This window comes from Taudactylus pleione, unplaced genomic scaffold (assembly GCF_031769625.1).
Source record: "Taudactylus pleione unplaced genomic scaffold, aTauple2 ptg000077l, whole genome shotgun sequence".
Classification (NCBI taxonomy): Eukaryota; Metazoa; Chordata; class Amphibia; order Anura; family Myobatrachidae; genus Taudactylus; species Taudactylus pleione.
The window spans coordinates 1,446,292-1,472,671 of NW_028284479.1; the positions used below are offsets into that span (position 1 = coordinate 1,446,292).

Sequence of the window (26,380 nt, forward strand, 5' to 3'; positions counted from 1 at the left end):
GCAAATCGTGTCACCCCCACTGGCAGCATACCCCGCTGCTGACACCACTGCTGCCGACACTGCCGGCACTCCCACACTGAGGACACCACCAGCACCCCAGCAGCACACATGCACTGAGGACACCGCTGGACCCCCGCTCTGCCGACACCAGCATCCTGCATTGAGAACACCCCTGCACTGCCGACACAGTCAGCAAACCTGCACTAAAGACACCACTGGCACTGCTGACATCGCCGGTACCCTTCACTGAGGACACTGCCAGCACCGCAGCACTGCCATTCCATGTACTGAGGACACCATCAGCAACCCCTGCACTGCCGACACAGCCAGCAAACCTGAACTAAAGACACCGCTGGCACTGCCAACATCGCCAATACCCTGCACTGAGGACACTGCCAGCACCGCAGCACTGCCATTCCATATGCTGAGGACACCGTTAGCAATCCCGCTCTGTCGACACTGCTGTCACAGTAAGTGCACTATTGGTGTATCCAACCCACACTGTGTAATACACTGTTTCTGTGTTGGAAATTGGAAGCTGAACTGCCACATGTTAGTACTGCCCACTGTGTCACAGCTTAGTCAACCAGCTATCTGGATGTAACCTTTTGGCCTTAACTAGATGAAAAACAATAATATTGTGAGGTGGTCAAAATTGATTGGAAATGACTGGAAATAAATGTTATTGAGGTTATTAATACTGTAGGAACAAAAAAAGGCCCATTTTATGTGATTTTAGCTGTTTCTTTTATTTTTTTTAAAAAATCCAAATCTAAATCCAAAACCAAAACACGGAGGTGAGGTTTTGGCAAAACCAATCCAGATCCAAAACCAAAACACGGGGTCGGCGCACATCCCTAAGTGAAAGTAATGGCAGGTCACATAATTTACAGGGACAGTGCCCAGCAGGGGGGCAATCACTGGGATTATGATGGATGGGAGGTTACATGACATGCACTACAGGCATTTAAACCCACTACAGGCGCTAAGTGGTGACTGCCACCAGGCACACATACACTGGCTGCTTTCCTGCCCGGGTTACTCTGCTCCTCTGTCTTCCTAACTACCCCTCAAACAGCCGTGCGCCATGTGATGGCTGCGGTGTCAGATCCAGCTGCGCAACCCCCGCTGTAACCCCAGCTGCAGCTATCTTTATGAGTCAGTGCTTGGGGGACACTGTATTTGAGCTCTGTGATCCCAGATGAGAAGCTACTTGTTACAGTCTCCTGTAGCCGAGGTCTTCACCAATAACAGCCACCCGCTGTTCCCTTAGAACTGGACACGTTCACTGATACTTAAGTGGCCATCTGGACTTAACTCAAGATAGTAGTGGCTTACACGGTTATCCGAGGGCCACAAAATGTTATGCAACTGTAGGATCTCAGGAGGGAGTGAGATATGTAAGGAGGAGAAGACAATGTGCGGCTTGAACAGCTGATAGGAGTACAGACTGAGATGCGGCTTTGAGAGTCGAGGTGCGACTGCGAGAGCCAAGGTTCCAGCTGAGATACGGCCTTAAGGGCCGAGGTGTGGCTACAAAAGCCAGGGTGCTGCTTGCGAGCTGAGATGCGGCTTGAGAACTGCGGAGTGGCTAGAGAGCCGAGATGTTAACTGCAGAGATGTGGCCTTGAAGGCCGATGTGCGGCTTATGAGCCGATTTGCAGCTTGAGAGCCGGGGTGCGGCTGGAGGGCGGGATGTAAAATACAGAGATGTGGCCTTGAGGACCGAGGTGCGGCTTGCGAGCCGAGGTGCGGCCTTGACAGCCGGGGTGCACCTGAAAAGCCAAGATGTTTAATGCACAGATAGGACCTTGAGGGCCAAGCTGCGGCTTGTGAGCCGAGGTGTGGCTTGAGAGCCGGGGTGCGTCTGGAGAGCCGAGATGTTAACTGCAGAGATGCGGCCTTGAGGGCCGTGATGACAAAACCTACAGAATACCGCAGCTAGCAGAGAAACAGAACTCTAGACGATGACATGAGAGTAATCGCTGAGAATCTCCGAAGCACAGGCAGAATCAGGCACAGACTGGCAGATACACGACTGGCAGGAAACAGAAGCACGCATCAGAAACGCTATAGCCGGCAAGCCGGTGATGAACCAACAGGCTTAAGAAAGGTGCTCAAGCAATGGATGCAAGGCAGGTGATTAATGGAATCTACAGGTGAGGAGGAACGTCATCCAGTATCACGAGCCATAGACTAGTTTTCCAATCTCCTAGCAACTAGAGATGCCATCCCAGTACGGTGTGTACATTGTCCCGAAGCAGGATTCCGGGAGAGTGATTGGCGACCTGGAGGAAATACAGCCAGACCACGAGTAAGTAACAAGGCGCTCTGATGACTTGTAACACTACTGCTGTTATTGGGCCCCAGCTAGCCTCCTCTCACTGTTGCTGTGGTACAAAAAGGGGAGAAAGGCAAGCTGCTGGGTTAGGGCTACTTGACAAGTCCACTGCTATGCTTAACTCTGCAGTGGCCGGCCACTTAACTATCCGGGAGTTTCGTGTAACTTCCCAGGGCCACGGGAGACTCTGCAGTGAACCTGGAGTCTCCCGCAGGAGTGCAGACCATTATGACAGAAACCCCCATATCATAAATTGCTACAGTGCCCCCTCATGTTAGTGATGTAGCTACTGTACACTATAATTGTAGTTTATATTAATTAGCCACTATGTTCAGAGTTATATATCAGATATTAGAAGCAGTGGTGTAAAGAGGATGGGGCAAGCAGGGCAACTGGCAGGGTCTCTCATATTTATTAATTATTACATCTATTCTATACAGTATATTTATCACCTGGTGGTTGGATACAAGGGGCTACTAAACGTAACTGCAACACTGTGGATGGAGGTGGGACTGATCAACACATTATCCTTTCCTACTAACTACAACCGGCTTACTAGCTGCAGCTCCACCCGGCTAAGCCTACCTTACGGAGACCTGACCTGACAAGCATCCGCTGCAGCCAGAGGGGGCCCCGCTAGTGTTAATTCATCATAGGTTTCTGATTTACCAAGAGAGTCGGGCTGCAATGCCTGTCTGACTCCCACCTGCCAGATGCAGCTCTCACAAGGGTGAGATATATCAAATTTTAGAGAGAGATAAAGTGGAATGGAATTTTGCTAATTGCAGCCCGGACTGGCAGTCCCAGTCACGGACTGCAGTGGCTCACTGAAATGGCTGATTTTACTGGGGGTGCGGGGGGTGGGTGGGGGCTGCAGCCACTGATGATATGGCAAGCCTAGACTGACTCACCTGTACACTGCACCTTCCCATGCAGACGGTGCCTTCTGGGTGTATGTGCAGCAGTGTTTTCTGAGCTACTACTGGAGGAGCCTCCTGAAGCACTATACAGATACTGAATGAGTGTACCTGTAGTGTACATAGTAAAGGACAGATGCTTGCCCTGTCTGTCTGTGCTGTGCCCGCTGGAGAAACTTCCCTTTTACAATATAGCACATCTTTTCTCAGTAATGCCCTTCTGCATTTATATTTGTTACTCATCCATGCTACAACCCCCTAATGATTTTTCTCTGTCATGTAATGTCTATATGCTGTATTTTATCACCTAAGTATTTCTACATTATATGGCTGCCAAAGACAACCTTGCCCATGGCCTTGAGTGGGATTCTGCAGTGCAATTGCACTGAACCCCTATCCAGGTCTTCTGCTGTGTTGTATTTTATATTTATTTCCCCCACCAATGCTTACAGTACAATAGACTGGTAAATCAATTGACCTCTCTTACTTGACATTCCCATAATCCTTTATACCTACATTTTCTGTACACATTCATTCAGGTTTTCCAGGTCTGTAGTAACGCAAACAATATATAATGTGGGTTGCTATGAAAATCATTGCCGTCTTAAACTTAAACACACAGAGAAGAGGCAGCTATTGTAAGCGGAGTCGCAGAAGCAGTTATATGCAAATGCTAGTTTCAGTCTTCCCCTTGTCTATTAGTGATCACCAGAGAATGCAAGCCCTGGGATGCCCACTTTCAATGACCATGGATGGTGCAACTTTGCTGGTGGCTCTGAACACTCACCATTGCGTGCACCATGAACCCTTGCATGGGCCTATGGCAGGTGAAGTGTTTCCTTCTCAACTCCATATAAACATGGCTCCCCACACCCCAGCAGCTTTAGACCCTTTTCCACGTAGAGCACTGGTATCTCATATCCTGTACCTAATTTTAGTCAGCGCTTAATAATTAGGTCTCATTTGTTGGCAGGGGTGTTATAAAAGCCTCTAAAATTAATGTCATCCTGGGACCCCCAGCTGTACACCTACAATATCCATTCCACAACAGTATATGTGCATGTGGTATTCATCCTGGTCACATTGATGTTTTACCTTGATCTCAGACTTCCCCTTCCAGTGTGCTGTATTTGCCCTGGGCGCCATCCTAGTTACGCCTCTGATCAAAAGCACACTTTGCCATCTGGTAAATTACCAGCTGTGGAGATAACTCAGATGTAAAGTTTATACCAAGTTCAATAAACCTGTAAGTACACCCTCATTGGGCCTTATTTATCAATGAGTTTTATCACTCAAAACGAGTGATAAAACTTGCTGTGTACGATAAATGGTGCTCCAGCCAATCAGCTCCCAACTGTCATTTTTCAAACAGTTGACAGTTGGGAGCTGATTGGCTGGAGCACCATTATCATATGCAATGAGTCTTAGCACTCGTTTTGAGTGTTAAAACTCATTGATAAATGGGGCCCAATATTTGTGAGGACCAGAATCACTAATGCAGAGATCGGGGGATGCACAGCTCAGAAATATCTGATTTGAGCAATGTATATATTTTGCTTGGTCTTGTTACGTTTGACATACGCTACTGAAGGAGTGAAAGTTGAGGTCCCGGGTTGAGGGAGAAATCGGAGGCGTGGGGCCTGTATATTTCATTTCCTCATCCATGAATATCGGATGTTGGCGAGACCTGACCAAAGGCACGGAGTCTAACCTGCTGAGAGGTGTTCACCAGTGACCCTCCAAGCGGGATATGGGTTTAAGCTACACCCAGCAGACAGGTCGCGGCCCTCTGGTTAGGTATCCGATACCCACGGGAATAGAGGTAATACAACGATGGATCAAGATATATATTTCAAGAAGAAGTACAGCTGCACAAGGGATTGTTATTTGTAATTGTACGCAGGTAAAGGGTTTTTGACGCACTGCTGCACCAAGAGGTGGCACTTGTAACTGCACGCAGGCAAGGTGTTTTGACGCACTGCTGCACAAGGAGGATGGTACTTTTATGGCACACAGGCAGGATGTTCGGACACACTGTTGCATAAGTAGATGGCACTTGTATGACACAAAGGCAAGATGTTCGGACGCACTCTTGCACAAGGAGATGGCACTGGTATGGCACACAGGCAAGATGTTTGAATGCACTGTTGCACAAGGAGATTGACACTAGAGACTCGAGGGTATCACGATAAGGAAACCTGGAATGAGGTGACTGTAAGTATACACAAGGTAGCGACAATGTTGCACAGGCAACTTCCTGTTGTCCGGAGGCCGGTTAAATACCCTGAGGTAGCAGATCATTGGTGGACAGCGTCAACTGACAACCACCACACTACCACTGGGAAAAGGGTAGTCAGGTCATGAGGACTGTCATGGCTGCGTTCATGACGGCAACCGCAGCAACCAAGGCACTGCACAGCTCATGGATGTCCACATGGCCCCTAGGCATAATGCTCAGCGCACCACTCCCTGCCGCAGCTGACATCTGACCACACAAGGGATGAGGGGAAGCCGGCGCTGGGGTGAGTAACGGCTGATCCTAGGCCGTAACCTGACAGGTCTTTTGTAGAACTAAACCTGAGAATGTTGGGAGGCTGATAAAAAAAATGCCACCTTTTTAGTGTCTGATTCATTTTATTTAAAGTAAATAATGGCCATATGCAATCCTTATGGTACATTACAATATTTATACTAATATTATAAGAACACTGTGTCTGTCTGTTTGTTCCAAGTTGGTGCAAAAACTACTGACCCTATTTTCATAAAAACTGCATCATTATCCAGTGGAAACTCCTAGAAATAACCTGCACTTTGTTTCATCTTGATCCCTCAGCTAAAGCTGAGCAATAACAAAACCAAAATTTATTGACATTATCAATCCAGGACATAGGTGAGGTACCATGCGCAAGACTGGTAAGGGTGGGGAGAGAGGTGATTTGGGCACGCAGTCACTTGAATAGGATAGGCTACATAGCAGTTTGTGCACAGGGCACACAGTGACATTGGTGTGAGTGGTGGGTGAATAGGATAGGCTACATAGCAGCCTGTGCACAGGGCACACAGTGACATTGGTGTGAGTGGTGGGTGAATAGGATAGGCTACATAGCAGCCTGTGCACAGTGCACACAGTGACATTGGTGTGAGTGGTGGGTGAATAGTGAGTGGTGGGTGAATAGGATAGGCTACATAGCAATCTGTGCACAGGGCACACAGTGACATGGGTGTGAGTGGTGGGTGCATAGGATAGGCTACATAGCAGTCTGTGCACAGGGCACACAGTGACATGGGTGTGAGTGGTGGGTGAATAGTGAGTGGTGGGTGAATAGGATAGGCTACATAGCAGTCTATGTACAGGGCACACAGTGACATGGGTGTGAGTGGTGGGTGAATAGGATAGGCTACATGGCAGTCTGTGCACAGGGCACACAGTGACATTGGTGTGAGTGGTGGGTGAATAGGATAGGCTACATAGCAGCCTGTGCACAGGGCACACAGTGACATTGGTGTGAGTGGTGGGTGAATAGGATAGACTACATAGCAGCCTGTGCACAGGGCACACAGTGACATTGGTGTGAGTGGTGGGTGAATAGTGAGTGGTGGGTGAATAGGATAGGCTACATAGCAGTCTATGCACAGGGCACACAGTGACATGGGTGTGAGTGGTGGGTGAATAGGATAGGCTACATGGCAGTCTGTGCACAGGGCACACAGTGACATTGGTGTGAGTGGTGGGTGAATAGGATAGGCTACATAGCAGCCTGTGCACAGGGCACACAGTGACATTGGTGTGAGTGGTGGGTGAATAGGATAGACTACATAGCAGTCTGTGCACAGAGCACACAGTGACATTGGTGTGAGTGGTGGGTGAATAGGATAGGCTACATGGCAGTCTGTGCACAGGGCACACAGTGACATTGGTGTGAGTGGTGGGTGAATAGGATAGGCTACATAGCAGTCTGTGCACAGGGCACACAGTGTGAGTGGTAGGTGAAGACGCTGCTGCCACCAGTTTGTATAGCGCTGCTGCTCACGTGGGCCACTCCCATGACAGGGCCCCTATGCAAAGCAATGCAACTGGAACACCTCAAATAAGAAAAAACATTGACAAAAGCGATTTCATTGTGGGCAAAGCCGTGGGCTACAGCTAGTTGAAAATAATGTTCTTACCATTCAAATATCTTTTTCATTTTTATGTGTTAAGAAGAACACAACATTTCAAAAAAATAAATAAACAGGAGTGAATGAAGAAATGGGTCAAGCAAACCACATTTTATGGACTCTTTATTCTGCTGATGCCACAATTCTTGTAAAGGGCAGAGTTTGGATATAATATGGGACTGTGACTTTTTTTTCACATATCTACTAACTAGAAATGATGTGTCACAAGTGTGAGGTGCTCATTTATTCAGTTTGAAAAATTAACTGAAAGTAGATACATGAGAGGAAAAAGGCACAAGCCTACGGTATGGACCCCATTTATCAACAAATCTAAGTTCCAGTGGCATATTTTGTTCAGTATCGCAGTGATACTAATGAATATGTTACTGGTATTCATCACCACTTACTCCTCCAGCGAGGTCCCGTGAGGATCTCCTTCCTCAGCTGTGTCTTCTCCTCTGTTGCTGGCAGTCATTCTCTGCCAGCGATGGGTTTCTGTGTCGTGTGCATGACACATTCACCAGTAGGACCTGGCAGTGCCTAGAAGGCTTCACTGAAGCCAGAAAAACTGCTGCCTGGTCCCGGCACAGGGAACCGCATCACTCTCGCCATGTAAAGATTACCGCTGTTTGTTACATTTTGAAAGGCTGCTTAAAGGGGTTATGTATGGTTGATAAATGGGGCCTCATATTTTTGTTTATTGAAATGACAACAGAGCTGTAGCAGGATACACAAGGGCATATGGGTAAAGAAAGACAAACAACTAACTATTCATATGTGTCTTCATACATCTAGCCTCAATACGCAAGGCAACGCAACTTTCCGGATGTGAGAAAGCCGCCAAGTCCGAGAAACGTTGCTAGCGTCGGGCGTCTTTATTGCTGATGCATTAGCAGACTGTGCTGATTAATTTGATATGCGACACATGTACAGTATATCTGTGTGCACCTGAGTCTGTATATGGGAGACTGTGCTGAGTAATGTGATATGCGACACCTGTATATCTGTGTGCTCCTGAGTCTGTATATGGGAGACTGTACTGATTAATTTGATATGCGACACATGTATATCTGTGTGGTCCTGAGTCTGTATATGGGAGACTGTGCTGAGTAATGTGATATGTGACACGAGTATATCTGTGTGCACCTGAGTCTGTATATGGGAGACTGTGCTGAGTAATGTGATATGCGACACATGTATATCTGTGTGCTCCTGAGTCTGTATATGGGAGACTGTACTGATTAATTTGATGTGCAACACATGTATATCTGTGTGCACCTGAGTCTGTATATGGGAGACTGTGCTGAGTAATGTGATATGCGACACATGTATATCTGTGTGCTCCTGAGTCTGTATATGGGAGACTGTACTGATTCATTTGATATGCGACATATGTATATATGTGTGCTCCTGAGTCTGTATATGGGAGACTGTACTGATTAATTTGATATGCGACACATGTATATCTGTGTGCTCCTGTGCCTCTATATGGGAGACTGTGCTGAGTAATGTGATATGTGACACATGTATATCTGTGTGCTCCTGAGTCTGTATATGGGAGACTGCGCTGAGTAATGTGATATGTGACGCCTGTATACTGTATCTGTGTGCTCCTGAGTCTGTATATGGGAGACTGTGCTGAGTAATGTGATATGCGACACATGTATATCTGTGTGCTCTTGAGTCTGTATATGGGAGACTGTGCTGAGTAATGTGATATGTGACACATGTATACCTGTGTGCTCCTGAGTCTGTATATGGGAGACTGTGCTGATTAATTTGATATGTGACACATGTAGATCTGTGTGCTCCAGTGCCTCTATATGGGAGACTGTGCTGAGTAATGTGATATGTGACACATGTATACCTGTGTGCTCCTGAGTCTGTATATGGGAGACTGCGCTGAGTAATGTGATATGTGACGCCTGTATACTGTATCTGTGTGCTCCTGAGTCTGTATATGGGAGACTGTGCTGAGTAATGTGATATGTGACACATGTATACCTGTGTGCTCCTGAGTCTGTATATGGGAGACTGTGCTGAGTAATTTGATATGTGACACATGTATATCTGTGTGCTCCTGAGTCTGTATATGGGAGACTGTACTGAGTAATGTGATATGCGACACATGTATATCTGTGTGTTCCTGAGTCTGTATATGGGAGACTGTGCTGATTAATATGATATGTGACACATGTATATCTGTGTGCTCCTGTGCCTCTATATGGGAGACTGTGCTGAGTAATGTGATATGTGACACATGTATATCTGTGTACTCCTGAGTCTGTATATGGGAGACTGCGCTGAGTAATGTGATATGTGACGCCTGTATACTGTATCTGTGTGCTCCTGAGTCTGTATATGGGAGACTGTGCTGAGTAATGTGATATGCGACACATGTATATCTGTGTGCTCTTGAGTCTGTATATGGGAGACTGTGCTGAGTAATGTGATATGTGACACATGTATACCTGTGTGCTCCTGAGTCTGTATATGGGAGACTGTGCTGATTAATTTGATATGTGACACATGTAGATCTGTGTGCTCCTGTGCCTCTATATGGGAGACTATATGGGAGACTGTGCTGAGTAATGTGATATGTGACACATGTATATCTGTGTGCTCCTGAGTCTGTATATGCGAGACTGTACTGAGTAATGTGATATGCGACACATGTATATCTGTGTGTTCCTGAGTCTGTATATGGGAGACTGTGCTGATTAATGTGATATGCGACACATGTATATCTGTGTGCTCTTGAGTCTGTATATGGGAGACTGTGCTGAGTAATGTGATATGTGACGCCTGTATACTGTATCTGTGTGCTCCTGAGTCTGTATATGGGAGACTGTGCTGAGTAATGTGATATGCGACACATGTATATCTGTGTGCTCTTGAGTCTGTATATGGGAGACTGTGCTGAGTAATGTGATATGTGACACATGTATACCTGTGTGCTCCTGAGTCTGTATATGGGAGACTGTGCTGATTAATTTGATATGTGACACATGTAGATCTGTGTGCTCCTGTGCCTCTATATGGGAGACTATATGGGAGACTGTGCTGAGTAATGTGATATGTGACACATGTATATCTGTGTGCTCCTGAGTCTGTATATGCGAGACTGTACTGAGTAATGTGATATGCGACACATGTATATCTGTGTGTTCCTGAGTCTGTATATGGGAGACTGTGCTGATTAATGTGATATGCGACACATGTATATCTGTGTGCTCTTGAGTCTGTATATGGGAGACTGTGCTGAGTAATGTGATATGTGACACATGTATATCTGTGTGCTCCTGAGTCTGTATATGGGAGACTGCGCTGAGTAATGTGATATGTGACGCCTGTATACTGTATCTGTGTGCTCCTGAGTCTGTATATGGGAGACTGTGCTGAGTAATGTGATATGTGACACATGTATATCTGTGTGCTCCTGTGCCTCTATATGGGAGACTGTGCTGAATAATGTGATATGTGACACATGTATATCTGTGTGCTCCTGAGTCTGTATATGGGAGACTGCGCTGAGTAATGTGATATGTGACGCCTGTATACTGTATCTGTGTGCTCCTGAGTCTGTATATGGGAGACTGTGCTGAGTAATGTGATATGCGACACATGTATATCTGTGTGCTCCTGTGCCTCTATATGGGAGACTGTGCTGAGTAATGTGATATGTGACACATGTATATCTGTGTGCTCCTGAGTCTGTATATGGGAGACTGTGCTGATTAATTTGATATGTGACACATGTATATCTGTGTGCTCCTGTGCCTCTATATGGGAGACTGTGCTGAGTAATGTGATATGTGACACATGTATATCTGTGTGCTCCTGTGCCTCTATATGGGAGACTGTGCTGAGTAATGTGATATGTGACACATGTATACCTGTGTGCTCCTGAGTCTGTATATGGGAGACTGTACTGAGTAATGTGATATGCGACACATGTATATCTGTGTGTTCCTGAGTCTGTATATGGGAGACTGTGCTGATTAATGTGATATGCGACACATGTATATCTGTGTGCTCTTGAGTCTGTATATGGGAGACTGTGCTGAGTAATGTGATATGTGACACATGTATATCTGTGTGCTCCTGAGTCTGTATAGAGGAGACTGTGCTGATTAATTTGATATGTGACACATGTATATCTGTGTGCTCCTGTGCCTCTATATGGGAGACTGTGCTGAGTAATGTGATATGAGACACATGTATATCTGTGTGCACCTGAATCTGTGTATGAAGCACAACGGAACTTGGAATTGTAGCACCTTCATATACAGATTCATAGACTCAGTCGCACACAGATATACAAGTGTTGCATATCAAATTAATCAGCACAGTCTGCGGGTGCTTCCTAGCTGCATCGTAATGCGACTTAGATGCAATTTTGGCAACAAAGATGCAAAAAAGACGTCTGGCGCGACAACAGCAAAGGTGTAAGGACACATCTGTAAATACAAGCAGATCACATGAGAGACTAAAAAAATCACATAAACGATGTTATTGGTTATTTAGATTGACATGAGAGATGTAGCGGGGTGAAAAGGGATTATGGACAAGGGAAGGTAAACAATGGAACTATATTAAAGTGTGAGCTCTGTAAGCAGACTTAAAAACACCTCTATATGTAAAGTTTTATAAAAAGACTATTGCTATACATTCATCCCTTTATATTCCAAGTTTTGGGGCCTGATGCTGAGGTATAGTAAGTGTAAATCAGCCATAACTGCTCATGTTCTCTTTGCACATGAATAAATGTGTCTATTCAACCCTAAGCAGAGTTGTAGTCTTGTAGTCATCATTTTGGTGGACTCCCCGCCCCCATCTCTATACTTGGTGCCAATGATACGTCTGGAAAAGTCATATTTATGCTTCTGCATGCCAAGCAGCTTCAATTCCATAGACACTAAGCATTGCCTTACTGAGAACGCCCTTTACAGCCCCATGACGCCCCTCTAGTCATAAGGAGATGTGCTTAAGGTGTGTACGGCTCTGAATCGGCACGATTTGCATATGCTTGATTCTGGGGCATGCGCAGAGTGCAAATACGCAAGATACGCTCCAGCAACAGCAATACCTCCCACTCAGCATCAGGCTCTCTATATCCAGATGTGTTTTGATGATGCCAGAAAGTAAAATTTCTAGGAAAATAAAGGTATCAGTTCATTCTGCTATAACTTTCTGGCAGTAATTCTGAAACTATATTCTTTTTGCAGGAGTCCAACTACATTGAGGAAGACACTAAAGATAACAGAATTTCTTTGATATTCTCCCTCAAAGAAGAAGTTGGAGCATTGGCCAAGGTCCTGCGTATATTTGAGGTAAGAATACATGTATTTTCTGCATGTGCTTTTTATCATTTCCATGTTGTTACAATCAATACCACAAGGTGCAGATTACTGCAACGCTGTACTGGTAATATAATAATAGGCTAAACGCGTGTACTGGTAATATAATAACAGGCTAAACGCGTGTACTGGTAATATAATAATAGGCTAAACGCGTGTACTGGTAATATAATGATAGGCTAAACGCGTGTACTTGTAATATAATAATAGGCTAAATGCATGTACTGGTAATATAATAACAGGCTAAATGCATGTACTGGTAATATAATAACAGGCTAAACGTGTGTACTGGTAATAAACTAATAGGCTAAAAGCGTGTACTGGCAATATAATAACAGGCTAAACGCGTGTACTGGTAGTATAATAACAGGCTGAATGCTGCACTGGTAATGCAATAATAGGCTAAACGTGTGTACTGGTAATATAATAACAGGCTAAACGCGTGTACTGGTAATATAATAACAGGCTAAACGCATGTACTGGTAATATAATAACAAGCTGAACACGTGTACTGGTAATATAATAATAGGCTAAACGCGTGTACTGGTAATATAATAACAAGCTGAACGCTGATAATATAATAATAGACTAAACGTGTGTACTGGTAATAAAATAACAAGCTGAATGCTGTACTGGTAATATAATAACAGGCTGAATGCTGTACTGGAAATATAATAACAAGCTGAACGCTGTACTGGTAATATAATAATAGGCTAAACGTGTGTACTGGTAATATAAGAACAGGCTAAACGTGTGTACTGGTAATATAATGACAGGCTAAACGCATGTACTGGTAATATAATAACAAGCTGAACGCGTGTACTGGTAATATAATAACAAGCTGAACGCATGTACTGGTAATATAATAACAGGCTAAATGCGTGTACTGGTAATATAATAACAGGCTGAACGCGTGTACTGGTAATATAATAACATGCTAAACACTGTACTGTTAATATAATAATAGGCTAAACGCGTGTACTGGTAATATAAGAACAAGCTGAACACTGTACTGGTAATATAATAATAGGCTAAACGCGTGTACTGGTAATATAATAACAGGCTAAATGCGTGTACTGGTAATATAATAACAGGCTAAACGCTGTACTGGTAATATAATAATAGGCTAAATGCGTGTACTGGTAATATAGTAATATGCTAAACGCATTTACTGGTAATATAATAACAGGCTAAACGCATGTACTGGTAATATAATAACAGGCTAAACGCGTGTACTGGTAATATAATATCAAGCTGAACGCTGTACTGGTAATATAATAATAGGCTAAACGTGTGTACTGGTAATATAAGAACAAGCTGAACGCTGTACTGGTAATATAATAATAGGCTAAACGCGTGTACTGGTAATATAATAACAGGCTAAATGCGTGTACTGGTAATATAATAACAGGCTAAACGCTGTACTGGTAATATAATAATAGGCTAAACGCGTGTACTGGTAATATAGTAATATGCTAAACGCATTTACTGGTAATATAATAACAGGCTAAACGCATGTACTGGTAATATAATAACAGGCTAAACGCGTGTACTGGTAATATAATATCAAGCTGAACTGCTGTACTGGTAATATAGTAATAGGCTAAACTTGTGTACTGGTAATATAATAACAAGCTGAATGCTGTACTGGTAATATAATAACAGGCTAAACGTGTGTACTGGAAATATAATAACAAGCTGAACGCTGTACTGGTAATATAATAATAGGCTAAACGTGTGCACTGGTAATATAATAACAGGCTGAATGCTGTACTGGAAATATAATAACAAGCTGAATGCTGTACTGGTAATATAATAATAGGCTAAACGTGTGTACTGGTAATATAATAACAAGCTGAACGCTGTACTGGTAATATAATAACAGGGTAAACGTGTGTACTGGTAATATAATAATAGGCTAAACGCGTGTACTGGTAATATAATAACAGGCTAAACGCGTGTACTGGTAATATAATAATAAGCTAAACGCATGTACGGTAATATAATAACAGGCTGAACGCCTGTACTGGTAATATAAAACAGGCTAAATGCGAGTACTGGTAAAATAATAACAGGCTAAACGCTGTATATTATATTACTGGTAATATAATAACATGCTAAATGCATGTACTGGTAATATAATAATAGGCTAAACGCGTGTACTGGTAATATAATAACAGGCTAAACGCTGTACAGGTAATATAATAACAGGCTAAACGCTGTACAGGTAATATAATAACAGGCTAAACACATGTTCTGGTAATATAATAACAGGCTGAACGCGTGTACTGGTAATATAATAACAGCCTGAATGCGTGCACTGGTAATATAATAACAGGCTGAACGCGTGTATTGGTAATATAATAACAGGCTGAACACGTGTACTGGTAATATAATATCAGACTGAACGGGGGTACTGGTAATATAATAACAGGCTGAACGCGTTTATTGGTAATATAATAACAGGCTGAACACGTGTACTGGTAATATAATATCAGGCTGAACGCGTGTACTGATACTGCACAAAACATGTCAGGTTTACACAAAATCATTGTTATTTTTTCACATCTTTTTGTCAGCTTCAATTGAGGTGTCAGAGTGTATAGTACGCCATGTACATAAGTCACTCCCTTCAGGAAATTACATAGATATTAAATGTTACAGAGTAACCCTGTGACTATAGTATAATTTATAGCAGTGGTCAGGGAACAGGGGTAAATTACCCCACATGGGGTAAAAATGAAATTCCTGGGGGTAATGGATGGACAGCCGGGCATGCATATGAATCATTCTATATTATAGACGGAGATGTTATTACCAGCTGGCACCCGGCTCCTTCCCTGCAGCGCCGCGTTACCCGGAGGGTGGAGTTCTCTTCTGATCTCCAGCTTCTGGCTCTCTCCATGCGCACTATGGGAGAGACGTCATGACGTCTCTCCCATAGTTCCGAGGAGCAGCTGGGCGGACAGGATGGCGGCGGATGCAAGAGCATGGATTAAGGTGGGTTTTTTGTACAAGCGGCACTACAAAGGCATTATGTGGGGGCACTACTACAGGGGCAGTATATGGGGGCACTATTACAGGGGCACTATATGGGGGCACTACTACAGGAGCATTATATGGGGCACTACTACAGGGGCATTATATTGGTGAACTACTACAGGGGCATCATATGGGGCACTACTACTAAAGGTGCATTATATGGGGGCACTACTATATGATTTCCTTCCTTTCAAATCAAGGGGGTAACATCGGCGTATCTAAATATATTTTGGGGTAACGGATGCATCATTCTATATAATATATATGTTTTCCTAATAGATATCAAAGTGAGGACTTTAATACTCATCAAATATGACCTCAGAACTCACTGTTTATACAGATAGTTTTCACAAAAGTTATTTATGGAATTATCTAAAACAGATGTGAATTGTACTGTAACAAATAAATGATAAAGGGATGCACTAAACGGAAAATGCGGTAAAACCCCTGTTTACCGCATTTTCCGTATGCATCAATCAGCTGGCTGCCGGGCTTTTGCTGGCGTTACCCTATAGAAGCTCATGGGCTTCTACCACATCGCGCTACTATGAGGGATCCGATCGGATCCCTCCCAGCATGTCCCGCGACCGTCGCATTACTCTGAGCATGCGCAGATGGACTCCCGGGTCATAAACCCGGTAGTCCACGGCGCAGGGCAGATCGCAAAGGACAGCTCTTATCGGAAGAGCTGTCCTTTGTGCTGCTGATCGCATATGTTAATGCATATGCGATAAGCAGGGAGGCGGTGTCCGGCGGTAAGTATGATGAGATGTTAGTGCATCTCGCCCTCAATAGTAATACAATTTTAGCTTATTAAAACAGCATAGTTAATAAAAAAAACTTCAGCAGAATAATAGGAATAAACATACAAGCAGCAGCATATTGCTAGTAAATGAGCTATACACTGGAAAAACAGAAAATAGCAAAACAAACAGAAGTACTTAACAAACCAACTTACTGTAGTGGGCAGATTTTTTGCTTAACATGTTTTTGATTAATCACTTTATTTCTATAAGTTTAGCTCATATTTAGTGATATTCTCTCTGCTTATGTTTAGAATGTATCCATTATAAACTACCGTTCTAAAGTTTGGGGTCACTTAGAAATGTCCTTATTTTTGAAAGAAAAGCAGTTTTTTTTTTCAATGAAGATAACATTAAATTAATCAGAAATACGATTATACTCTCCAAATGCCCAGAAAAAGAGAACTTTCATGTGAAACTCGACAGTCTATTCTTGTTCTTTAGAAATGAAGGCTATTCCATGCGAGAAATTGCCAAGAAACTGAACAGTTTCTACAACAGTGTGTACTACTCCCTTCAGAGAAGAGCACAAACAGGCTCTAACCAGAGTAATAGAGAAGTGGGAGGCCCCGGTGCACAACTGTGCAAGAAGACAAGTACATTAGAGTCTCTAGTTTGAGAAATAGACGCCTCACAAGTCCTCAAATGGCAGCTTCATTAAATGGTACCCGCAAAACGCCAGTGTCAACGTCTACAGTGAAGAGGCGACTCCGGGATGCTGGCCTTCTAGGCAGAGTGTCAAAGAACACAGACATTGGACAGAGGAAGATTGGAAAAAAGTGTTATGGACAGACAAATCGAAGTTTGAGGTGTTTGGATCACACAGAAGAACATTTGCGAGATGCAGAACAAGTGAAAAGATGCTGGAAGAGGGCCTGACGCCATCTGTCAAGCATGGTGGAGGTAATGTGATGGTCTGGGACTGCTTTGGTGCTGGTAAAGTGGAAGATTTGTACAAGGTAAAAGGGATTTTTCATAAGGAAGGCTATCACTCCATTTTGCAACGCCATGTCATACCCTGTGGACAGCGCTTGATTGGAGCCAATTTCCTCCTCCAACAGGACAATGACCCAAAGCACACCTCCAAATTATAAGAACTATCTAGGGAAGAAGCAGGCAGCTGGTACTCTGTCTGTAATGGAGTGGCCAGCGCAGTCACCAGATTTCAACCCCATTGAGCTGTTGTGGGAGCAGCTTGACTGTATGGTACGCAAGAAGTGCCCATCAAGCCAATCCAACTTGTGGGAGGTGCTTTAGGAAGCGTGGGGTGAAATTTCTTCAGATTGCCTCAACAAATTAACAGCTAGAATGCCAAAGGTCTGCAATGCTGTAATTGCTGCAAAATGAGCATTATTTGAAAAAAGCAAAGTTTGAAGGCCAAAATTATGATTTTAAATAAAAATCATTATTTCTAACATTGCCAATGTCTTGACTATATGTTCTATTCATTTTGCTACTCATTTGATAAATAATAGTCAGTTTTCATGTAAAACACGAAATTGTCTGGGTGACCCCAAACTTTTGAACGGTAGCCTGTTATTATTCATTACACTTGTATGGCATGGTGTATGTCTGTAGCACTGTGCTTCAGATTTTGCAATCAGTTTTATTTGTTTGCTTTTGTATGGGTAATGAAGAGAGCAAGATTCTCTTTGGTAGGGAATTTGCAAACATTACACAAAATATTTGTGTTCTAACTCTTCAAATATTTTTCAAGGGCACAAAAAAGGGTCACCGTAAATCACTATCTGTTTTCTTGTCTATTCAATAGATGATGAGATAACTTCAAAGTGACTTGCGTAACAGTAGCATTCAGGATATTGAAAATTATCCTTCTGTTATTTTTTCAAAACTGCTCATGCACATTAACTATTAAACTGCAACAAAATAGTTCCAATTATCCACCTTGGCCACGCATGTTTATGTTGGGATGTGTAGTTCCACAGCAGCTGGAGGGCAGCATATTAAATACCCCTGCCACAGTCCATAAGAGCTTGTTAGATGAGTAACGTGGTGCTTCACACAGAATATATGAGCAAAATGCTCTAAATATCCAGATAAATTAGGATAACTGAAGCACTTGCATTATTTATGTACTAGCAGGGAGAAATGCAGGATTTTTAGGGGGGTATATATATATATATATATATATATATATATATATATATATATATGGGGTGTGCACCGGCCACTTTTCGTGTTTTGTGTTTTGGTTTTGGATCTGGATCTTTCTTCGTGTTTTGGATCTGGATTGGTTTTGCCAAAACCACCCTTCCCTGTTTTGGGTTCTGGGTTTTGTGTTTTGGATCTGTATTTTTTTTAAAAAAAGCATAAAAACAGCTAAAATCACAGAATTTGTAGGTTTTTCTGCTCCTATGCTATTATTAACCTCAATAACCTTAATTTCCACTCATTTCCAGTTTATTCTGAACACCTCACACCTCACAATAGTGTTTTTATGTCCAAAAGGTTGCACCGAGGTAGCTGGATGACTATGCTAAGCGACACGAGTGGGCGGCACAAACACGTGACCCATCTAGGCGTGATACTGCAGTGGCAGACAGGATGGCAGTTTGAAAAACTAGGCCCCAAACTGTACATAATGCAAAGAAAAAAAAGAGGTGCAAGATGGAATTGTCCTTGGGCCCTCCCACCCACCCATCCTTATGTTGTATAAACAGGACATGCACACTTTAACAAACCAATCATTTCAGCGCCAGGGTCTGCCACACGACTGTGGCTGAAATGATTGGTTCGTTTGGGCTCCCACAAAACAAGCTGGCAATTAATCTGTCCCTGCACAAACTGGCTCTACGGAGGCAAGATGTCATCCTCATCCTCCTCATCCACCGATTCCTCACCCTCTTCAGTGTGTACATCCTCATCCTCACAAAGTATTAACTCGTCCCCACTTGAATCCACCACCACAGGTCCCTCTGTACGTTCTGGAGGCTGGTCTCCCTGGAAGAGCTGATAATTCATTTTGATGAACATCATCTTCTCCACATTCTGTGGAAGCAACCTCCTACGCCTTTCGCTGACAAGGTTCCCGGCTGCACTAAACACTCTTTCGGAGTACACACTGGAGGGGGGGCAACTCAGGTAAAATAGAGCCAGTTTGTACAGGGGCCTCCAAATTGCCTCTTTTTCCTGCCAGTATTATTATTATTATCGTTTATTTATATGGCGCCACAAGTGTTCCGCAGCGCCTTACAATACAGATATGGACTGTCTGACATGCCTACTTGGATGCTGTCACCGATGTAATCCTCCACCATTCTGTCAATGGTGACAGTATCATATGCAGTGACAGTAGACATGTCAGAAATTGTTGCCAGGTCCTTCAGTCCGGACCAGATGTCCAAACTTGGTCCTGCCTGCCCTGCATCACCGCCAGCGGGTTGCTTAGGATACCTAAGTTTTTTCCTGGCAGCCCCAGTTGCGGGAGAAAATGAAGAAGGAGCTGTTGACGTGTCACGTTCTGCTTCAGCTGACAGTGTGTTCACCAGCAGGTCTTTGCACCTCTGCAGGCTTGTGTCGGCCAGAAAGAGAGACACCACATAGGCTTTAAACCTAGGATCGAGCACGGTGGCCAAAATGTAGTGGTCTGATTTCAACAGATTGACCACCCTGGAATCCTGGCAAAGCGAATGAAGGGCTTCATCCACAAGTCCCACATGCCGAGCGGAATTGCTCCATCTTAGCTCCTCCTTCACTTTCTCCAGCTGCTTCTGCAAAAGCCTGATGAGGGGAATGACCTGACTCAAGCTGGCAGTGTCTGAACTGACTTCACGTGTGGCAAGTTCGAAGGGCTGGAGAACCTTGCACAACACGGAAATCATTCTCCACTGCGCTTGAGTCAGGTGCATACCCCCTCCTTTGCCTATGTCATAGGTGGATGTATAGGCTTGAATGGCCTTTTGCTGCTCCTCATCCTCTGAAGCATATAGAGGGTTGAGTTCCACCGCGTCACAACCTCTTGCTTCAGGTGATGGCGGGGCAGGTTCAAGAGTGTTTGCTGGCGCTCCAGTCTTCGGCACGCAGTCGCTGAATGGCGAAAGTGGCCAGAAATTTTTCGGGCCACCCAAAGCGTCTCCTGCACGCCCCTGTCGCTTTTCAGAAAATTCTGCACCACCAAGTTTATTGTGTGAGCAAAACATGGGACGTGCTGGAATTTGCCCAGATGTAATGCCCGCACAATATTGGTGGCGTTGTCAGATATCACAAATCCCCAGGAGAGTCTAAGTGGGGTAAGCCACTGGGTGATGATTTCCCTCAGTTTCTCTAAGAGGTTGTCGGCGGTGTGCCTCTTACTGAAACCGGTGATACACAGCGTAGCCTGCCTTGGAACGAGCTGGCGTTTCTGAGATGCTGCGACTGGTGACGCTGCTGCTGTTGCTGCGTAAGGTGATACATCTACCCAGTGGGCTGTCACAGTCATATAGTCCTTAGTCTGCCCTGTTCCACTTGTCCACATGTCCGTGGTTAAGTGGACATTGGGTACAACAGCATTTTTCAGGACACTGAGGACACTTTTTCTGACGTTTCTGTACAGTCTCGGTATCGCCTGCCTAGTGAAGTGGAATCTAGACGGGATTTGGAACCGGGGACACACTACCTCCATCAATTGTCTAAATCCCACTGCACTAATGGCGGATACCAGACGCACGTCTAACACCAACATAGCAGTCAAGGCCTCAGTTATACGTTTTGCTTCAGGATGACTGCTGTCATACTTCATCCTCCTCGCTAAGGACTGTTGGAGGGTCAATTGTTTAGTAAAAGTAGTGGTGTTCCTACTTCCTCTCTGGGATGATGAACGACTCCCAGCAGCAGCAACAGCAGCAGCGGCAGCAGGAGGCGTAGCAATGCAGGATCCTCCGGAGGAATCCGGGATAGGAGAGTCAGTCATGCCAGTGACATGGCCTGCAGGACTACTTCCGATCCTGACTAAGGAGGAAATTGACGAGGAGGGAGTTGACGGTGTTGTTTGCAGGCGCTTGGATACAACAGGACAACGGGATTTAGGTGTCCCTGGACTGCTTACGGTCTTAGCCAAAGTTTCTGAACTTGACAGTAACTTATTATGAACGCGCTGCAGGTGCCGTATAAGGGAGGATGTTCCTAGGTGGTTAACGTCCCTACCCCTACTTATTCCACCTTTACATAAGGTACATATGGCAAGACAGTTGTTGTCCGGATTTGGATAGAAATATTGCCAGACCAAAGAGGTGGAATGTTTGGTCTTCTGCCCAGGCATGACCGTGATGGGCTTTTTCATCCCACGGACAACAACTGTCTCCCCCGGAGCCTGATTTAAACAAACCACATCACCATCAGAATCCTCCTCGCCAACTTCCTCCTCAACGCCAGCTACACCAGTATCCTCATCCTGTTGTACTTCAACAGTGACATCTTCAATTTGCATATCAGCAAGTGGACTGTGGGTGCTCCTTTCAGCACTTGCAGGGGGCGTGCAAATGGTGGAAAGAGCCACCTCTTCCCGTCCAGTGCTGGGAAGGTCAGGCATCGCAACCACCACCACACTTGGACTCTCCTTGGGGATTTGTGATATCTTCTTAGAAAGCACAGTTCTTCGCTGTGCTTTTGCCAGCTTAACTCTTTTGATTTTTTTAGTGGGAGGAGGGCTTCCATCGTCATGTGAAGCTGAACCACTAGTCATGAACATACTAGGGATCGACCTTAGCCGTTCCTTGCCACTCCGTGTCGTAAATGGCATATTGGCAAGTTTACGTTTCTCTTCAGCTGATTTAAATGTTTTTTTCAAGGTCATTTTCCTGAACTTTGTCATTTGGGATTGTATGTGCCCTCTATTATGACATTGGGCATCGGCCTTGGCAGACGACGTTGATGGCATGTTATCGTCTATGTCATGACTAGTGGCAGCAGCTTCAGCACTAGGAGGAAGTGGTTCTTGATCTTTCTCTATTTTATTTTTATCGGAGAAAGTTTGGTCCTCCATTTATGTTATATCGATTTGATATATACGTGCGGCTAAACACAGAAAATAATTTTTTTTTGGTTTGGACTGGAGTGTACTTTGGGGGTTACAGCACCCTTTAACGGTCAAGCCAGCCGGCCCTTTACTTATGACACAGGCGCACGCTTGGCACTACTTTGTTGATGCACGTGCAGCTACTGCGCACACAATTCACAAACACAGAAAATATATTTTTTTTTTGTTTGGACTGGAGTGTACTTTGGGGGTTACAGCACCCTTTAACGGTCAAGCCAGCCGGCCCATTACTTATGACACAGGCGCACGCTTGGCACTACTTTGTTGATGCACGTGCGGCTACTGCGCACACAATTCACAAACACAGAAAATATATATTTTTTTGGTTTGGAGTGTACTTTGGGGGTTACAGCACCCTTTAACGGTTAAGCCAGCCGGCCCTTTACTTATGACACAGGCGCACGCTTGGCACTACTTTGTTGATGCACGTGCGGCTACTGCGCACACAATTCACAAGCACAGAAAATATATATTTTTTTGGTTTGGAGTGTACTTTGGGGGTTACAGCACCCTTTAATGGTCAAGCCAGCTGGCCCTTTACTTATGACACAGGCGCACGCTTGGCACTACTTTGTTGATGCACGTGCGGCTACTGCGCACACAATTCACAAACACAGAAAATATATTTTTTTTTTGTTTGGACTGGAGTGTACTTTGGGGGTTACAGCACCCTTTAATGGTCAAGCCAGCCGGCCCTTTACTTATGACACAGGCGCACGCTTGGCACTACTTTGTTGATGCACGTGCAGCTACTGCGCACACAATTCACAAACACAGAAAATTATTATTTTTTTGGTTTGGACTGGAGTGTACTTTGGGAGTTACAGCAACCTTTAATGGTCAAGCCAGCTGGCCCTTTACTTATGACACAGGCCCACGCTTGGCACTACTTTGTTGATGCACGTGCGGCTTCTGCGCACACAATTCACAAACACAGAAAATAATTTTTGTTTTGGTTTGGACTGGAGTGTACTTTGGTGGTTACAGCACCCTTTAACGGTCAAGCCAGCCGGCCCTTTACTTATGACACAGGCGCACGCTTGGCACTACTTTGTTGATGCACGTGCGGCTATTGCGCACACAATTCACAAACACAGAAAATAATTTTTTTTTTGGTTTGGACTGGAGTGTACTTTGGGGGTTACAGCACCCTTTAACGGTCAAGCCAGCCGGCCCTTTACTTATGACACAGGCGCACGCTTGGCACTACTTTGTTGATGCACGTGCAGCTACTGCGCACACAATTCACAAACACAGAAAATTATTTTTTCTTTGGTTTGGACTGGAGTGTACTTTGGGGGTTGCAGTACCCTTTAACGGTCAAGCCAGCCGGCCCTTTACTTATGACACAGGCGCACGCTTGGCACTACTTTGTTGATGCACGTGCAGCTACTGTGCACACAATTCACAAACACAGAAATTTATTATTTTTTTGGTTTGGACTGGAGTGTACTTTGGGGGTTACAGCACCCGTTAACGGTCAAGCCAGCCGGCCCTTTACTTATGACACAAGCGCACGCTTGGCACTACTTTGTTGATGCACGTGCGGCTACTGCGCACACAATTCACAAATACAGAAAATAATTTTTTTTTTGGTTTGGACTGGAGTGTACTTTGGGGGTTACAGCACCCTTTAACGGTCAAGCCAGCCGGCCCTTTACTTATGACACAGGCGCACGCTTGGCACTACTTTGTTGATGCACGTGCGGCTACTGCGCACACAATTCACAAACACACAAAAAATATAATTTTTTTAGCACTTGGGGGGAGCACACCTGATGGACAGAGCACCCCCTGGACAACACTACAGCACCCCTTTAGGACTGGGACACTGCACAGGACTTTGGAGTGGACACAGCCCCTATGGAGAACTGACTGCACAACACAGTCCAGCCAGCCCCTATGGACTTTGAAGTAGTGGACACAGCCCCTATTAACAACAGCAGCACAGCACAACACAGCCCGCCCCTATGGACTTTGAAGTAGTGGACAACAGCAGCACAGCGCAGCACAGCACAGCACAGCACAACACTACTCTGCACTACACTACACTACACAGCCCAGCCAGCCCTAACTCCCACCCTCCCTCTTCACTGTCCACAGCCGAGTGAGAAAATGGCGCCGACGCGGGTACCTTATATAGGTTCCAAAACCCGCGAGACTCGGAAGGCGGGATGATGACGTTTTGCCTCGATTTCAGATCCGAGTCAGGCGGGAAAAGTCGAGCCTGACTCGGATCTGCCTCGGATCGGGGGGGCTCGGGGGGGTTCGGATTTCAGAAATCCGAACCCGCTCACCCCTAATATATATGTGGTTTGTGGTTTGGCACTAGCTCAAGCTGGTAATGATAGATCAGATGCCCTCTTGAAGTATTCATATAATCCAGGTATTCCTTGTAGGAAGCCAATGCGACCCCCCACTGGACCTTGTCCGTGGAGACCTTGAAACGTCGACTGCTGCTGTGTATAATATGTCTACTTAATACACACCGTTTTCTACAATATTAGAGTGCCGCTTGATTCTTCCAGTGGGGGTCGCATTGGCTTCCTACAAAGGAATACCTGGATTATATATTTATATATATATTAGGGGTGTGCACCGGACACTTTTCGTGTTTTGTGTTTTGGTTTTGGATCTGGATCTTTCTTCGTGTTTTGGATCTGGATTGGTTTTGCCAAAACCACCCTTCCGTGTTTTGGGTTCTGGGTTTTGTGTTTTGGATCTGGATTTTTTCTTAAAAAATAAAAAAAAAACGCTAAAATCACATAAATGGGCCTTTTTTTGTTCCTACGCTATTAATAACCCCAATAACATTAATTTCCACTCATTTCCACTCTATTCTGAACACCTCACACCTCACAATATTGTTTTTAGGCCAAAAGGTTGTACCGAGGAAGCTGGATGACTATGCTAAGCGACACAAGGGGGCGGCACAAACACGTGGCCCATCTAGGAGTGGCACTGCAGTGGCAGACAGGAAGCCAATCAGCGTTATGGTGCCCATTTGCATGTAGCACGAACCCGGGAGATCCGTGCTACATGCATCTGTGTGATTGGCACAGAGCAATGACAGGTCCGTGAGACCCGTCTGTGCTGCTGTGGTAAAAAAAAAAAAAAAAACCTGTGTAAAAAAAGAAAAAAATGGCGTGCACCCCCCCAAAAAAGAGCAACCAGCCCCGGGCATTAGTAACCCAGTGCTGGGTGTGCTTAAATACAGGGGACAAACGACGTAGGGGTCCCCTGTACTTAAGCACAACCAGCACCGGGCTAGTCAGAACCAGCGCTGGTTGCCAAAATACGGGGGACAAACGACGTAGGGGTCCCCTGTATTCTGCGCAACCAGCTCTGGGCTCTGATCCGGTCCTGGTTCTGGAAATATAGGGGACAAAAAATGAGTAGGGTTCCCCTGTATGTTCCAGAACCAGCACTGGACTTTTTCTAGCGGGGGGCTGATGCCACAGCCAGGGGAGCCCTTTCACCGGGCCCCCCAGCCGCAGCATCAACCCTGACCGCTAGTCAGCCCAGGCCGGGGATCCCTGGAGAGCTGGGGACCCCCCCAATAAAGGGGTCACCCTCTCCAGGGCACCCCAGGCCCAGGCTGATAGCCCGGGGCTATCCCCGCCACCCCTGGTGGCGGTGGGTGGCGGGTTGATTGTGTGGTGTGGTGTAAATAAAGAATATCAAACATTGTCTTTACAAGTAGAACTGCAAGTCCCAGCTAG

The 26,380-nt window shown here is 44.9% G+C and overlaps 1 protein-coding gene across 2 annotated transcripts in view; it reads left to right on the forward strand.

The window, feature by feature from the left end:
- Positions 1-26,380, forward strand: part of PAH (phenylalanine hydroxylase) — a 95,663-nt gene that overhangs the window by 8,397 nt on the left and 60,886 nt on the right. For both annotated transcript variants that reach the window (XM_088467864.1, XM_088467865.1), the window contains exon 2: positions 12,645-12,749. In XM_088467864.1, coding sequence (XP_088323990.1) covers positions 12,645-12,749 — 105 coding nt within the window. The remainder of the gene's footprint in view (positions 1-12,644; positions 12,750-26,380) is intronic.